The 16,072-nt window shown below is 54.8% G+C and overlaps 7 protein-coding genes across 7 annotated transcripts; 4 read left to right on the forward strand and 3 right to left on the reverse strand.

Annotated features, from left to right (window-relative positions):
* Nucleotides 1-577: 577 nt before the first annotated feature.
* On the reverse strand, nucleotides 578-2,383 carry QBC33DRAFT_482910 (putative high affinity methionine permease; the record flags this gene model as incomplete). Its single annotated transcript, XM_060425373.1, has 3 exons — nucleotides 2,191-2,383; nucleotides 1,031-2,135; nucleotides 578-971 (listed from the first exon to the last, which is right to left on the reverse strand). The coding sequence occupies exons 1-3, from the start codon at nucleotides 2,306-2,308 to the stop codon at nucleotides 578-580; spliced, it is 1,617 nt and encodes a 538-aa protein (XP_060288340.1). The 5' UTR covers nucleotides 2,309-2,383.
* A 153-nt stretch (nucleotides 2,384-2,536) lies between these two features.
* Nucleotides 2,537-3,215, forward strand: QBC33DRAFT_520348 (uncharacterized protein). The gene is made up of 3 exons (XM_060426369.1): nucleotides 2,537-2,648; nucleotides 2,734-2,997; nucleotides 3,098-3,215. Exons 1-2 carry the CDS (start codon nucleotides 2,591-2,593, stop codon nucleotides 2,883-2,885), a joined length of 210 nt encoding a protein of 69 aa, XP_060288341.1. The 5' UTR covers nucleotides 2,537-2,590; the 3' UTR covers nucleotides 2,886-2,997; nucleotides 3,098-3,215.
* A 1,532-nt stretch (nucleotides 3,216-4,747) lies between these two features.
* QBC33DRAFT_614787 (major facilitator superfamily domain-containing protein) lies at nucleotides 4,748-6,679 on the reverse strand. The gene is made up of 4 exons (XM_060432614.1): nucleotides 6,246-6,679; nucleotides 6,133-6,184; nucleotides 5,810-6,070; nucleotides 4,748-5,745 (listed from the first exon to the last, which is right to left on the reverse strand). The coding sequence occupies exons 1-4, from the start codon at nucleotides 6,468-6,470 to the stop codon at nucleotides 4,802-4,804; spliced, it is 1,482 nt and encodes a 493-aa protein (XP_060288342.1). The 5' UTR covers nucleotides 6,471-6,679; the 3' UTR covers nucleotides 4,748-4,801.
* Nucleotides 6,680-7,018: 339 nt separating this feature from the next.
* On the reverse strand, nucleotides 7,019-8,236 carry QBC33DRAFT_582383 (uncharacterized protein; the record flags this gene model as incomplete). Its single annotated transcript, XM_060431342.1, has 3 exons — nucleotides 7,829-8,236; nucleotides 7,237-7,758; nucleotides 7,019-7,040 (listed from the first exon to the last, which is right to left on the reverse strand). The coding sequence occupies exons 1-3, from the start codon at nucleotides 8,104-8,106 to the stop codon at nucleotides 7,019-7,021; spliced, it is 822 nt and encodes a 273-aa protein (XP_060288343.1). The 5' UTR covers nucleotides 8,107-8,236.
* Nucleotides 8,237-8,489: 253 nt separating this feature from the next.
* On the forward strand, nucleotides 8,490-12,542 carry QBC33DRAFT_553590 (D-isomer specific 2-hydroxyacid dehydrogenase; the record flags this gene model as incomplete). Its single annotated transcript, XM_060429428.1, has 10 exons — nucleotides 8,490-8,594; nucleotides 8,651-9,067; nucleotides 9,137-9,474; nucleotides 9,537-9,690; nucleotides 10,341-10,543; nucleotides 10,619-11,048; nucleotides 11,111-11,164; nucleotides 11,237-11,361; nucleotides 11,415-11,610; nucleotides 11,685-12,542. 10 exons carry the CDS (start codon nucleotides 8,490-8,492, stop codon nucleotides 12,540-12,542), a joined length of 2,880 nt encoding a protein of 959 aa, XP_060288344.1.
* Nucleotides 12,543-12,980: 438 nt separating this feature from the next.
* Nucleotides 12,981-14,081, forward strand: QBC33DRAFT_574822 (class II aldolase/adducin N-terminal; the record flags this gene model as incomplete). Its single annotated transcript, XM_060430781.1, has 4 exons — nucleotides 12,981-13,287; nucleotides 13,353-13,580; nucleotides 13,638-13,770; nucleotides 13,838-14,081. The coding sequence occupies 4 exons, from the start codon at nucleotides 12,981-12,983 to the stop codon at nucleotides 14,079-14,081; spliced, it is 912 nt and encodes a 303-aa protein (XP_060288345.1).
* A 642-nt stretch (nucleotides 14,082-14,723) lies between these two features.
* On the forward strand, nucleotides 14,724-16,026 carry QBC33DRAFT_520355 (NAD(P)-binding domain protein). The gene is made up of 3 exons (XM_060426370.1): nucleotides 14,724-14,995; nucleotides 15,061-15,178; nucleotides 15,230-16,026. Exons 1-3 carry the CDS (start codon nucleotides 14,844-14,846, stop codon nucleotides 15,983-15,985), a joined length of 1,026 nt encoding a protein of 341 aa, XP_060288346.1. The 5' UTR covers nucleotides 14,724-14,843; the 3' UTR covers nucleotides 15,986-16,026.
* The last annotated feature ends 46 nt before the right edge of the window (nucleotides 16,027-16,072 follow it).

Consider the following 16,072-nt stretch of genomic DNA (forward strand, 5'->3'; position numbering starts at 1 on the left):
GCCCGCCCCCGCCCCCCCCCCCCCCCCCCCCGCCCCCCCCCCCCCCCCCCCCCCCCCGCCCCCCCCCCCCCCCCCCCCCCCCCCCCCCCCCCCCGCCGGCAGGGGTGGTTTTCTGAAAATCATACTTCTTTATTTGCCAACACTGACCGAGGAGGGCCGTTCTGATTGTTGCGAATGCCTGAACTCATATCCAAGAGTTGAAGTCAACGTAACGCCCAGCGTGTTGTTGGTACCTACCAAAGTCACACGACTTTCTCGAAGCACGCCCCGCAGTCGGTGTTGAAGCGGGGTGCAGGCTGCACAGCCGTTTGGCAATTGATGCCGAAGCCCCACCACAACCCCTTCTCACTAGTAGGGCCACGATGCACTCCGTCGACCTCGGGAGGAACATCGTTGCCTGTCAGGGCGATGTCAAAGCTAGGTGCTGAAAAGGATGAATTTGATATTCTAAAAGGAGGTGTTTGTTGTGTGACCAGCAGTCGATGAGTTCAATAAGGATTATTATTATTTCAATACACTAACATTGAACATGGTATCAAGATCGCTCGCTGGCAAAGCATCCCGCGCCGCGAATTAATTACCCAGACAACTCACTCAGGGGCCTCCTAAAGAAGACATTTCTCTCCCACCCATCAATATTGTCAATAACCGTTTCCCTTACCAATTCGTACTTTCCAATCTTGGGCAGGATGACCGCCCAAATAACCCAGTACACGCCTCCAGCGAAAATAATACCGAAGCCCACGACGCAGTGGATCCAGTACGGCAGATTCTCGTAGACATTCTGGCCTTCCTCGGGCGGGACGAACGGAGCAATGACAAGGTAGATGTTGCTGAAGAGGAAGAAGACGACGACAGGGAGGGTGGCGCTGATGGGAGGGTGCCAGTTCCAGGCCTTGCGGTTGATGTAGAGGTGAAGCAGGCCTGCGGCGACGAAGGTGTTTACAATGGCCAGGGGGTACGAGATGACGCTGTACTCCAGGTTAGTATCAAAGATTTACCAGCACAGAAGCGTCTTGGGCATGCTTACTTGAGAATGAAATTGTACGCGTCACCAGGGGGAGGTGCAAGCATGACAATGACGGAAACGAGCCAGTGTTCGAAGAGTCCAGCGAGCGGGGCATTGAAGGGCCTGTTGCTAGCCCAGAAGCGGGAGAACGGAAGGATACCCTCGCGGCCGAGTTCCTGTACCAGACGGCCCTGGGAGAAGATGACGCTCAGGACGTTACCAAACGCGGACAGGGCCACGAAGACGGACAGGGCGCGCTCTGCGGTGCCGCCGAAGACGTTGCGGAAGAGGGAAGCGGCCACGAGACGGCCGGACGACAGGATTTCTTCTTTCGGAACGGCGGCAAAGTAGGCGATGTTGACCAACATGTAGAGGACGGAGATGACGCCGATGGCCAGTGGAGCTGCGATCTTCAAGGTCCTGACCGGGTTCTTGGTCTCGCTGAGGGCGTAGTTGGCGTTGCTGTAGCCGATGTAGCTCCAGATGACATTGTACAAGGCCGTGACAACACCATACGCGCTTCCAGTGGTCCCTTCAAAGGCGTTGTTGAAGTTGTGGGGTTTCTCATCGAGTTTGACATGGCCGGCGAGCGCCACCCAACCGGCTACCACGATGATCAGGATGATGATAATCTTGACGACTCCGAGGAAGTTTTGGAGGCGAATCCCCCATTTGAGAGCAAGACCGTGTATCAAGAAGGCCGTGGTGATGCAGGCAAGGCCGACTCCACGCTGGTTCCACCTGTTCACCTCGACGTTGGCGGCATGCAGGATGTACTCGCCAAATATGACGGAGTTGCCGCTGGCCCAGCCGAGCAGAACCACGTATCCAGTATAGAGGCCCGTCGTCAGGAACTTCGGCTTGCGGAAGACGTACTCGAGATAGTTCTTCTCCCCGCCGTTCTTGGGGATCGCGGTGCCAAACTCGAGGTACACGGCCGTACCAGCAGCGGCGATCAGCATGCCGGCAACCCAGATGAAAAGGGAGAGACCAACGCTGCCGGACAAGGCAAGGATGGTTCCCGGGGTCGCGAAGATGCCGGTTCCGATGACACGGTTGACAATCAGGAGGACTGCGCTGGGGACCCCGATCTGCCTCTTGGCTTCACGAGCATTCTCTATGCGGCCTGCACATGATTAGATAATTACTGTCGAAAAGTGAGGCGAGGCATCGCTTCTTACCAACATCGCTGTCATAGTGTGGCGTGTCTCCTCCGTCTTTGTAGTTCGGGAGAGACTCGTGTGCAATGGGCGAGTCCGAGCCATGGGTGGTGACCCGGGGCGCAAAGAACTTGGACATGATTGTCTTGTCAGCGGCACACGACGAACTTCACAGGCAACGCGCTGGCCAGACGCGAACACAGACAGAAGACTTCTAGAAGGTTTTATTATAGCGTAACGGCCAGCGCTAGGCTAATAAGTGGATTCGATCACGGAATGGCTTGCGGCACCAACGCCATGCCAAGGGGCCGAGGATAGGCGAAAATTTCCTTAGGGCCGATGGCGCGATCTGATGTGATCGCCGAGAAAAAGATTTCCTCGACACCACACCTTTCCTCCTGCCCAATCGAGGCTACTAAATATGGCGAGACATGGCGAATGTTTCCTCGTGAAGCTATTTGCCTGCTGGGCATCATACGGTTCGGTGTGCCCTGCATCTCATCCCCTGGATTTGATCCCTTTTCGACGAGTCCGACTCCTTGGCTAATTGCCACCTCGGTGCAGTGGCCTGCGCAACATCTTCTGGTTTGGCTTGTGACAGACACCTGCCCGTGATGCACATGACGAGTGTGACCACCATGGCCATCCAAATTCCGATGTGTTTCCTCGTCCGCCGGTGCTGCTGTTCGCGTTTGAACCGACCCAACCTTTGCTAGTTCGGAATCAGCCCGGCTGTCGGGATGGGGTTCGCGCTTCGGACGGAGTCGCTAGCGCCCGGTCGAAGGTGTGTAGCTGGTGATTAGATTACCCCTGTACCTGACGAAGAAGGTAGGCGCAGCTCCCTGTGTGTGTTCCGGAGCTCGAGCCACATGCGGCCCGAGGACCTTGCGTGAAGCTCGGAGGTGAGCTACTGACACCAAGCTTCCAGGGCCGATCATGTGGGCTCCCTCCGGTGGGATTTCGGATCACTAAAATGGTCCTTCGCTCCTCCGAAGAGATCCAGGCACGCAGCACAAGCAGCTAGGTCCTAGATTTTATTGTAATGCGTTGGAATTTCCACATTTGGTTCAGTATAGAATATTGAAAATTCCATACACAGCGCATAGGTGAGCTTTAGGATGCTCTATCTCGAAGCAAGGAACTGTTGCTGCAAGGGAGGCTGCATGGAAAAAGGTTGTCAAACACTTGACTCCAGCTTCTGAAAAACTATAAAGCAGTTGCGCCCGTGTCGAGAGTTTATGATCGCTGTTGCTGTCCATTCAAATGCTATCATCTTATTAGCTCAACCTCGGTGTCCACAACGATGATGAGATCGGCACGGTCGCCGCCCAAGTGATAAGGTCCACTACACGTAGAGACTGTGCCTCAAGTGTCCACCGCCCGACACTCCATTTCTTTTTGCACGGCTTGGTATATCATATCCCACCAATGTCCGGACGGCTTGGCTGATAATGGCGGGCTAATCCCGTATCATAGGCGGTCCTGTGCTCTTCGATTGACGCTAGTTACTAGGACGTGGAGACGCACGACTCGCCAGTGTTTGTGGCGCCTAATGAACTCACTGGTTAAAAAAGAGCGTGCCCACTCCCGCCTGGCAAAGTTTGCCAGCAGCCTCCAGCTTTTGGTCTCAGTTGCCGCCTCCAGCTTTTGGTCTCACTTGCCGCCTACCCCTCGGTGTCTATAAATACTTCCACGCCCGGGAGAACCAGGCCCTGAGGTTGCTTGTCCTAATGACATTTCCCTCATAAACACGGGTCCGTTCCTCGTCTATTTTGAACAGGTTGTGACCTTGACTACGTCCAAATAGGGACAGAGGATAATGCCGCGCCGCAATCACGGACTGGTCTGGAATAGGCCCAAGTTAATCTTCAAAGGTTGAGACTCGCAAGCTTGGAGTAATCGGGGGGAAGACCTTGGGGGACTGGATCGACAAGAATGTAGATGATTATGACTTTACGGAGAGAAGGCTAATATATGCTGGGTAGCCTGCTGTAGGAAACGTCTTAGTTCTCGAGACAAGCCATCGAAATGTCCTTCACCGGGGTCTAGGTAGAATCAGAAACGCCAGCAACATGGAGGAGGGCTGCCGCCTAATTGAGCGCTTTGGTGGAGTCTTTTATGAGGACCTAGCTCAACGTCCACATCTTGATTTGGCGTGACGGACGGGGGATGAAGTTGGAGTGAGCAGATGCATTCTGCAGGACAGCCACCACTGAAAGGCAATGTCAACTCGCTTGCCGGAAGTGGGATTGTTTGGAAAGCTGCGTGTTTCTGGGTCTGGGCGTGGGCTGGCGTTGACTGGGGCAGATAGAAAAAGGGGGACAGGGAGAGACCCGGCTACGTCACCAAGTCATGGCTTCATCTGTTTAAGTTGATTTAGGAGGAAACGGGTCAAGGTTATCATTTCTTGTAGACATACCATGAATGTCCCATCATATGGCTTAGCTAATTACCTAGATGCAGTGGTTAGGTGCAGAGTGAATCAGAAGAGCAAATTTGCTATATTATTCTAAATCTGACAGACAAGTTGAAGATTGTGTATCTGGATTTGGCTTCTACTAATTTAAAGGGGGAACCTCTGTACAATTGATAGTCTCCTGTGTCGTCTTCCCCGCGCCTATTCCCGACACCCCTATTCCACGGGACTGGCGGCCTGTTCTTCCTCGGCAAGTTCGCGCTCGGCCTTTGTTGGGAAGCTAGGCAGCCACCGAAAGATGAGTGGCCCAGCGGCGGACAGCAGAGCAGAAAACCCGGCGAAAGCTGCAACGGCAGCGAATCCCTTGACGTACCGCGGGCCGTCTTCGCTCGGCCACAATTGGCTGCCGTAGATGGCTGAGAGATTTCCGATGCAATTGACCATTGCAATAACGACGGCACGCTTCTCGGCCGGGAGTCCGATGACTTCGGATCCCCAGCTTAGAATCAGAGGAAGGGTTGAATACAGGCCAGAGATATAGAAGCAGATGAAGGTGTACCGGACTGCAGAATTGAGTACCGTCGCGCTGATGACGGCACTGACGAAGGACATGGCCAAACCGCCTGCGATGTGCCACCGTCTGTCTCCAGTGCGGTCGGAGGACTGCGGAAGGACAAGCAAGAATACGGTGCCGACCATCCAGATGGGAACTGTCATCCACTGGGCCTTGACGCCTTGGTACCCCATGTCACTCAACACGGTGGGGATGAAGTACGAGATCGTAGTCGAGCCGTTATCGAGGAAGTAGAGGATGGCGAAGAAGTACGTCCGGAGATCCGAGACAGCTGCCTTGATGGACTGCCACGACGTCAAACTCCTGGTTGCCTGGGCAGTCGTGGCATGCTTGTCCTGCAGGATTCGCACGGCGGCAAGCTGTCGCTCTTCGAGATTCAGTCTGCGCGTCGTGTCGGGATAGTCCGGAAGAACGAATACGGCGAACATGCCGGTGAGGACAGTGAGGACTCCTTCGATCAAGAACAGCCATCGCCACCCTTCCATGCCGCGGGTTCCCTCGAGGCCGGAGATGACGGCGCCGGAGATCAGCCCACTGACGGCGCCCGCGACACACAGGGCAGTGAAGAAAATGGAGAAGCGTTTTCCTGTTTGACTGTGTTAGTCTTTGTCTATTAATTAGTACTGTTGGGGACCTGAGAAAGAACATACCAATTTCACTCTTCTTGTACCAGCAGGACATGAGGTACATGACTCCCGGCAAGAACCCTGCCTCGACCACACCTAGGAAGAAACGGTATACAAGGATATCTTTGGAATTCTTTGCCTGGGACATGCCGGTGACAAGGGCGCCCCAGATGACCATCAATCCCGGGAGGTATAAGGACGGCCGGGTGCGCGCCATGACGATGTTGGAAGGGACCTCCCACACCACGTAACCGATGAAGAAGATGGAGATGAGCATCGAATAGCCTGTTGCCCAAGCGCATTAGCAGGGTGCCAGCGTTGGATATGGCTGTCCACTATTTACTAACCTTGGTCGTCAAGCCCCAGAGAGTCGTTCATACCCGCAGCCTTTGCGTTCCCCTGAATATCACGATAACGGTCAGCCATGGTATCTCCCAGCGAGACTCGCAAAGGTCCTCACGATGTTGTTTCGGTCCACATAGGCAAGGACACACATCCACCAAAGCATTGGTATCATGATCAAGTCCACCTTGCGGACGAGGAGCTTCTCCTTCTTCGTTCCGGGCACATAGTTGGCCATGGCGATGCGGCGTTCCTCGGCCTCATCTCCAGCCACATCGATGCTCGACGGGGAAGACTTCACATTGTCGCTCAGCTCTGTAGGGACATCCTTGGAAAGCTCCATCGCTGTCTGTCGAGTGGTGGAACTTGTTGTGGATTGAGACGAGGGAATGCGAGAGACGAGGAGGAATGCCAGAGGACGTTGCTTCTGGTCTCTGACGAGAGCTGGGAGAAAACCAGGCTGCACGTCCACCTATTTAACGTTCCACACCCCGGATTCTTGGCTGTTATTGGTAAATGCCGTGTCATTATTTGTTGGCTGATATCGCGGGGTGCATGTCGGCTCCAGCCGAAGTAGAATAAGACTCTCGGCCCAGGCCACAAGCTTTTGCAACCCTTATCACCCTAGCCTGGGATAGGGTCAATATTGCGCCGTTCCAGATCTGCACTGTTAGCGCAGGCACTTGATGGGGCTAATATTGATACGGACCTTCTAAACCTATACTAACCCCATACTAACCCCGTGCTAACGGTCGAAATGGTGGAGATGTCGGAACTCGAGTCAGGGCCAGCAAAGAATTGCAGAGATAAGCTGAAGGTCGGTTCGACGCGAGCCGAATCACCACGATTTATTACAGCGAGGATAGGCTCCGTCCGGAACGGAGGCATCGTCTACATGCTGATGTCAAATATACTAATCCATGTGGTAGAACACTGATGTCAAACAGACTGATCCATGTGTTGGAAGGGCTTATGTGCTCGGCAGAAAGGTACCAGATTTACAGCAACGGGTTTACAGGACCAAATACCATTCTCTGATCTACTATCGACCGTCTCTTGTGTGATTTATGCTGTCATACAATTTCGTTGAGTTGCAATTTGCGACTCACGCCTCCACTCGGCTGCTCTCAAGAAGCTCTTCCCGTGCTCTCGGTCGCTTGGCTTTTGCGTCAAGCTGCTCCTCCTCCGTCCAGCTCGGGAAAGGTACTCTAGCCAAGCCAGAGTAAAACCAACTTGCCAATGTAAAGACATCGTAGACAGGCAAACCCAAAGCCCGCTGAATAGCCAGCGCAAACGGCGGGAACTGTGTGCACTCCAGCACAATGGCACCGATATCAGGGTGTTCATCCACCAGCTTCCTAGCCGCGGCCACGAGTTCCGCCTCCAGGACCGGATAGTCGTACGGCTCGCCATCTCTGAGGCAGCGCTTCATGCCGCCTTCCGGGGGCGGGCCAGCGATGTAGATATTGGAGCAGTCCGTGACCCCGACCGCGTTTAAGTGGCCCTCGTTCAGTCGCTGTCCGTCGAAGGAGATGACGCCGATCGCTTGGTCCGGCCGAAGGATGCTCCTGATGCTGGGGATTTGCATGAGAGAGGACGACGCCACTGGGACGGGCAAACGCCTCGAGAACCTAGAAAATATTATCGTTAGCATGACCGAGAGCTAATTGTCGTTGGTGCCATCATGACAGAGGAACGCACTCCTTCTGAGCCCTGGCGAGAAAACCACAGCTCGTGATAATCCCCACGGCCCCCTGCGCGACGAGCTCCATGCCCGCCTCGATGAAATTGTCGAGGAAGCCGTCCTCGTAGTCGTGATCCGACACCATGCGGACGAGGAGAGAGTCCTTCGCCATGGCCTGGACAACCGGGAATCCGAATGTATGGGTATTGCCGACATCGCCGGGGATGCGGCAAATATTCATCGAAGAGACGATAAGCCCCAGTGGAGGGTTTGTCGGGCCGCCAAGAGAACCCATTTTCGGCTGCTACCTGTCAAAAAAAGAATGGATGGGAAAAGTTGGCCGAATAGAGGATTGTGAATTTTGACGAATCTGACGTCAGCTTGTTTGTATTGTTCCTGAGACTCCGTTGCGCGTTGCGTTCTTCTATACAATGCATATTTATGTATTGTTGGTCCCGGATCGGTGCGTGTTTGGAAATCGGGTCGACCCGAACTCGGGTGGGGGTTTCGGTGAGCTTCCCGACTCGGAACTTCCGAGGCGGAGAGACAAGTAAGTATATTAATACCACAACCAAATGGCAGATTGACAAAAAAATAACTTAAAAATACAAGCACATTTTATTTCATTTTTCTATTACTTTTCATCTTTCTTGGTCGCCGCCTCCTCGTTCTCTCAAGATGGGTTCTGTCACAACGGGGAAGCCCAAGGTGGTCTCCATCACCTACCCCTCTTGGGCCGGGGAAGATTACATGGCTGAGTTCGAAAAGAGCTTTGATCTTCGAGTAAGTGCGCGAGCTAGCGCTGAGATGGTTGCAAGACGGCTGGCTGATGATGACAGGTGGTTGTCCCCAGCGATCGCAAAGGCACCGTGGCGGCGCTCAAGGCCAAGGTCGAGTCCGATGGGCCGTTTGACGCCATTGTTATCCTCATGGGCATTGGACCCTACGAGCCGTTCGACGAGGAGCTCCTGAAGCCGCTGGTTCCGCACTGCAAGCTCATGGTATCGGCGTCGGCCGGCTTCAACGAGTTTGACGTCGACTGGATGACTAAGAACGGCATCGTGTTCTGCAACAGCCGCAACGCCGTCAACGAAGCTACCGCTGACCTGGCTATATTCTTCATCCTCGGTATTCTGAGAAACTTCTCGCAACTGCAGAAGAGCATTGCTCGTGGGAAATGGCGGGCTGGTCTGCCGCCGGTGCGGGATCCGTCGGGCTTGACGCTGGGAATGGTGGGCATGGGCGCCATTGGAAAGGTAAGGATGATTGGTCCCATCCAGCGAGTGAGATCCTCGTTTCTTCATCCGACTAACACTCGACGATAGCATGTAGCGCGGAAAGCAGGGTGCTTTAACATGAGGGTCAAGTACTACAAGCGGACGCAACTCCCTGCCGACGAAGAGGCAAAGCTAGGCTTGACGTACTGCGCGTCGCTGGATGAACTGCTGGCGTCTGCCGACGTGCTGTCACTACACTGTCCGCTAAACAACGAGACTGTCGGTTTGATTGGAAAGGAGCAGTTCGCCAAGATGAAGGACGGCGTCTTCCTAGTCAACACCTGCAGGGGTCCTATTATCGACGAGACGGCCTTGATCGAAGCCATGGAGAGTGGCAAGGTTGCTCGAGCGGGACTCGACGTGTTCCACAACGAGCCCAACATCAAGTGAGTTTAATTATCTGGCTTGGTAGATATTCTGGTATCACTTGACTCACACTTCACTGCAGCCCCTACTTCATCGACAACGAAAGGGTCATGATCCAGCCGCACATGGGCGGGTTGACGGACGTGGCATGGCAACGAGCATACCGGGAGGCTTTGGAGAATATCAAGGCATTTTTTGCGACAGGAAAAGCCATATCGCCAGTGAACGCTGAGGAGGTTTCGAGACTGAAAGGGGAGCGCACAAAGTAGAAGATAAGAGGTGGAAACGAGTCAGTTGATGCATTAGTTCGACATGGTAATTGTGGAGATAACTCTGTACTGTACCTAGATATAGGTACTTTGTAGGCCGTATCGTGCCCCAACATTATTCGCCCCTAGCCCTGACCCCGCAGAGGAGTTCGGAGGAGTGCCGGTGCGGGGTTTACAGAGATGGCGCCCCTTTACCTTGTCTCCTCGATGCTGCTGAATTGAACCTCAATCATTTCACCCCAATTCACTTTTTGAGTTCCAACATCCTTGGATATCTCGTAATTATTAAATACCGGAGACAAAACGTGCCTGATGAGAGGAACAAAGCATGTACATGAGTTCCACATCCCGCGCATCGTCGGCCAAGCACCGGGTTCGCATCGCCTGCAACAGCTGCAAGCAGAAAAAGCAAAAGGTTGGAACCATTCCAATCTGCTCAACAGTCAAATCGCACTCAGTTGACCAATTTGGCCCGGATAGTGCGATGGTAGATTGCCCGCGTGTGGCAATTGCTTAAGAAACAAGAGAGGCATGTCCACCTGATCCCGACCCCTGGCCCAGAGTTTCAATTTATTTCCTCACATCTGACTCTGGCATAATCAGAATGCATTGTTCAGGATCCCTCGACGAAGCGCTCCCTCCCTCCAGGATACGTCAGCACACTTGAGGCCCGAGTCGCCTACCTCGAAGATCTGCTCAAAGATGCCCGTCCAGATATCGCCTTGGATCATTGGGATGACGCTTCGGGATCCGGGGCCGACGCCTCCCACACCGAGACGGGCACAACCGCCGTCACTGTGCCGACCGACATCGTTTCAGAGTTTGTTCCCCTTTTCCCGGTTGAAGCTGCTCCAATCCAAGACATAAAATGCTGATCGATCAGATGCAACGCCAGCGCCCCTAACCGCGACAACAGTCCGGGTGTCATAACCCACGCAAACGGTACTTCCGGCAACAGTCCATCACGGATCGATATGCTTTGCATGGACTCGGCCCGAGGGCAACCATTCTATTTCGGTTCCTCCTCGCCGCTTCTCTTCACGCGCCTTGTCAGCTCCATGCTGCGCGGGGTCCGATCCCAGGCACCTGGCCTCACCATGAGCGGCGTGGACGACGAGCTGCTTGCCGAGATGCCGCAGCTCGCGCCGGCTCTCCTACCAAACCGCTTCTTCAATGACTTGCTCGTCAATGCTTACTTCGCCCACGTCCATCCTCAGTACCCCTTTCTCCACCAACCTACCTTCATCAAGAGCCAGAAGAACGTTCTAGACGCGACGGAAAATGCCATTCCGCCTGACCCTGTCGAGTTTTTCTTTGTCTATATGGTTTGTGGATTTTGTGGTGTTCCTTTTAGTTATTCTACGACGCTAACCAAGGCTACCGATAGGTAAATGCCGTCGGAGCTCTTGTTTGTCCAGCCTACTCTACATCCCCAGCCGAGGTAAGATTAACGTTATTCCCCTGACATTCCCCCCTCGAGGCTTGCAAGGTCCATACTCAACTCCATTCTCAGGGTCTATACGCGGCAGCAGAAAACCTTATGGAACACGTAATGAAAAAGCCGAGCCTTCAAACAATACAGGCTATCCTCTGCTGCGCCATGTACTCGATGCGATCATCAAGCGGTGTCTCAGTCTGGTAAGGAACTGACTGCTACATCTGTGATATCATCATGGCTGACAAATTCCCAGGATGCTCTCCGGGCTAGCGTTGCGCCAATGCATCGAGCTCGGACTACACAGAAAATCCGTCTGGAGAGCCAAGGGGGATGTACTCGCCACCGAGATGCAGCGTCGCGTCTTCTGGGTTGCCTACAATCTTGACAGGTCCGCTGCATTTTCTCTGGGAAGACCCCTGGGAATCCCGGACCGCGACATCGATGTAGAGGTGTGTAAATTCTTTCTCCGTTTTGCTCAAAACCTAGCCAGGCGTTCACAAATATTAAACTCATGACAATGCAGCTCCCAGCCGACGTTGACGACGAAGACGTCACGCCAGCCGGATTTTTAAGGGAACCACGCCAACACCACTCGGAGCCCGCGAGACAAGTGTCCGCCGCAGTCCACACGATCCGACTCCGACGAATATGGGGCGACATCCAGTCCTTCATCTACCCAATAGAGGACGTGAACCAGGAGGCCAACCGACCAGGTTTCACGGTAGCCCATTTGAGACAACGGCTACGAGACTGGCTGGAACAGAGACCTGGTGATCTCGGCCCGGGAGACAATAACCACGGCGTGCCATTTGGGTCCGACAAGTGGTTCCTTCTCTCGTTCCACCACTCCATCCTCCTGCTGCACCGACGCCGTCTCATCGCAAGCACCGACACCGACACCTCCACCACGGGCGAAGCCTCGCACGACCTCGCCGGCGTATACCTCGAATGCGCCGAATCGGCCGCGACGATCGCCCGCACCTACCAAGAGCTATACCTCGGCACGGCCGTCAGCACGACATGGGGTGCCCTACACGTGCTCTTCCTCGGCGGGCTAACATTCCTGCACTGCCTGTGGGCCAGCAAGGAGGTACGGCAGAGCTACAGGCGCGACGCCGTGTCGGCGATCTGCACGTCGTGCACGATAGTGCTGGTCGTCATGGCGGAGCGGTGGTCTGCGGCCGCGCCGTACCGGGACGCGTTCAACGCCCTCGCGGCCGCGACGCAGTCGATGCTGGTGGACGGGGATAGCGCGCAGGCGGTTCCGTCGCTGCCGGTGCTGGATGCCGCGGAGCAGGGGAACATGGCGAAGTTCTTGTCTGGGATTGAGGAGATTGGCATGTGTGATTCTGTTGAGCACTTGCTTGGGGAGATGGTATGATGGAATTAATGGATGGAAACACGGCAAATCGGATCACGGTTAATAGCATGCACCAGAAGAGCCTGTGCTACACACGTAAGGATCGGGTACTGTCTGTGTCTGCCAATGTCGGGTGTCTCCAATTGTGGGTCTCCGCGCCCCGTGGTCCCCGCCCTCCGAGGTGAGCACCGCTTACCCCGCCTCGGGTCCACCCGAGACCCCAACATTGGCATTCGGCCTGAGCCGAACCACAGGTTGCGATGCGGACGGGATGCATATGGAGGGTTGCCACTTCGGATAAGAGGTGTTTATATATGTTATTTAGCTAAGAAGTTAGGTATTTCGGCACACGTCAATTAGTTACCTGCTTCATTGTTTAACACCACCCTTAAAACTTGTCTAAGCATCTTTCCTACCGAACTTACATCTACACCCGTACCAACTCCATCACCTCACATCATGGCTCCGTCAGCGACCACAACCCTAACCACGGCTCCGGCCTCGTCGGCCATCACCGCACAGCCTCTCAAGGCCGGCGCCCCAAAGCCATCAACCAGCGGCGTCCTAAACTGGAACGTCAGCAACGGCGCCGCCCCATCAGCCCTCCACGTGATCCCCACCTTCACAGACAAGCACGCCGAGCGCGCCTGGGCCAAGCAGCACATGGCCGCCGCGTTCCGCACCTTCGCGAGGCTCGACTACGCCGACGGCGCGTCGGGCCACGTCAGCCTGCGCGACCCGGTTGACCCGGAGCTGTTCTGGATCAGTAAGTGCGGCGGTCGGCGGCAGATTTGGCGGCAGCGGAGAATACAGACTTACGCCCCGAGATAGATCCGTATGCGAAGCACTTTGCTACGATCAAGGCCAGTGACTTGGTCCTGGTCGACCACGAGGGCATTCCGCAGGAGCCGACCAAGTACAAGGTCAATGCGGCGGGGTTTATCATCCACTCTTCGATTCACCGTGCCCGGCCGGATATCAATGCCGTCTGCCACATGCATTCCCGCTATGGCAAGGCTTGGTCTACCTTTGGGCGTGGAATCGAGATGCTCAATCAAGGTAAAAGAACCTACGTTTACATGCTTAGCATCCTCGAACAGCGCTGACCCTCGATAGACTCGTGCATGTTCTATCGCGGACTCGGAGTATATGAAGGCTTCGGTGGGATCGTCTTTGCCCAAGAAGAGGGACAGCGTATCGCCGAGGCGTTGGGCGACACCAACCTCAACCTGATCCTGCAAAACCACGGGTGAGTTATCCCCCCGGAACCCTACAAACATCCAACCAAGTGTGCTGACTCCACCTATCCCCATCAGCATCCTCACAGCCGGCAGCACCGTCGACGAGGCCGCAGCCCATTTCATCGCCCTGGAGCGGGCGTGTGAGGTGCAGATTCTCGCCGAGGCTGCAGCCGCCAACGGGATTCCCAAGAAGTACGTTGGTGAGGAGGAGGCCGAGTACACGTACAAGTGCTCTGGGACGCCTGCATGCATGTTTATGCAGTTTGCCCCGGAGTATGATTTGAGCGTCGAGTTGTCGGGCGGGAAGTTGTTGGAATGATCAAGGAAATTCTAGGCATGAGATCACGATGGGGACGTTCGAAAATCTAGAGTGTTGGGAGAGCGAATGCCTGGAATTTGATGTTATTCTACCAGATTGCAAGCTCGAGGTCAAATAAAGGCTGTTACAAATGGATTCCGTCAAGCCACAATAATCCCCGACCCAACAGTGATGCCAAGTTTATGGTTGTTCCATGATCCATTGAATCCCTGGCTTTCCTGTCAAGCCCGCCAAGCAGAACAGGTGCCGCCACAGCCCATTCATAAGCCCTGTTCCCGACCTTTCCTTCCACGTACGACCATACCCACTGGAAAACTCGGGATCCCGTCCGCTCTCCCTTAGATAAACCAGTGAGGGCCGGATCAGTAGTTGGGTCGGTGACGACCAGCGAATCCCCGGTGTTGTACGTTTAATTTTGCAAAATTTCTTTTTTTCTTTCTTTTTTTGACTATGTGGATGGGGAGGTCCCAGGGGTCATCGATAAAACTAATAGGATAAACCTTTGTCTAGATGTTTCCTCGCCTGCTCTGTGCACCCGGTTTCCGGTTTCGGCCTATCGGGAATCGGATATGCGGGTCCCAGGTGGGTGTCGCATGTTGCGCGCGGCTCGATCCGACAGTCATTTTGATCGTAACACCAAATCGGAGCGGATCCGCCGTGTCCAGCGCGCTGTAAATCAGTGCAGGTTTTATAAACTTGCCCTCGTTCTCCCACTTCCGTCTCTTGCCCACGACTCACTCATTCAACTCAACACCCTCAGCCATGAAAGATACTATTGCGTGTGACGTTGGCGTCGTTGGCGCGGGGATTATCGGCCTCGCATCTGCCCTGGATCTGGTGCAGGCTGGGTACCGTGTGGCCGTGGTAGCCCGGAACCTCCCCGGGGACAAGACAACCGAGTGGAGCAGCCCATGGTGAGTTGACGAGCCGTCCCTTTAAACCATAGAAATGGAAATCGTTCTGACGGCCGTCCTCTCAGGGCTGGTGCTGCAATGCTGCCGTCGCAGACAGACGACGTGACAGACATTGAGATGCAGCGGAAGAGCTTTCAAAAGTACATGGCACTGGCACATGAAGATCCAGCAACGGGCGTACAGGTTTGTTTAGCAACCCTTTCTTGGCAACTGGGGACTGACTGATGGACGCAGATGGTCAAGGTGACCGAATACTGGGATGACAAAGACAAGCGGGTGAACCCATGGTATTCCGTGGTCCCCGATTTTGAGTCACTCGCGGCTTCGGAACTACCTCCCGGCACAAAAGGAGGCAACAGGTTCACCTCTACAACAATCAACCCCGACCTACTGCTACCTTGGCTGCAAAGCATACTCGAAAAGCGCTTCGGGGTGGTGTTTATCAAAGACACAATTCCATCCCTGAAGCACGCTGCCCAACGTCTCCGCTGCAAGGCCATCGTCAACGCCTCGGGGCTGGGAGCGTTCTACCTAGCAGGCGACGAGAAAGTCGTCGGCATCAGGGGACAGACCCTGCTGATCAAGAGCTCCGCGGTTTCCCCCGACCTGGACCGGCAAGTCCGCATCCGGCGCGGCAACGAGTACACCTACGTGATCCCGAGGATGTCGCAGGGGGTCGTGATTGGCGGGATCGAGGACTTCCAGAGCAGGGATACTGAGGTGGACGCAGCGCTGCGGCAGGATATTGTCCGAAGGGTGGATATCATGACGGGCGGGCGGTTCCGAGGCATCGATCTGGAGCGGGATGTGGTCCGGGATATTGTCGGCTTCCGGCCCGGGCGTGAGGGTGGGTATCGGATTCAGCGGGAGGGAAACGTGGTTCATGCCTACGGGTTTGGTGGGGCGGGATACAGATATAGTTGGGGTGCGTCGTCGAAGGTGGTCGAGCTGGTGGATGAACTTGGCCTAGGCAAGGGGTCGAAGCTGTAATCTTGACGAGCAAGTCATCTCATTAGGTTCAATTCCAAAGCCATCTTAATCGTTTATCGTAGCCACAACTTGGTCTTGAGCAATGTG

The sequence above is a fragment of the Phialemonium atrogriseum genome (assembly GCF_030411735.1).
Source record: "Phialemonium atrogriseum strain 8032-3 unplaced genomic scaffold QBC33scaffold_1, whole genome shotgun sequence".
Taxonomy (NCBI): domain Eukaryota; kingdom Fungi; phylum Ascomycota; class Sordariomycetes; order Cephalothecales; family Cephalothecaceae; genus Phialemonium; species Phialemonium atrogriseum.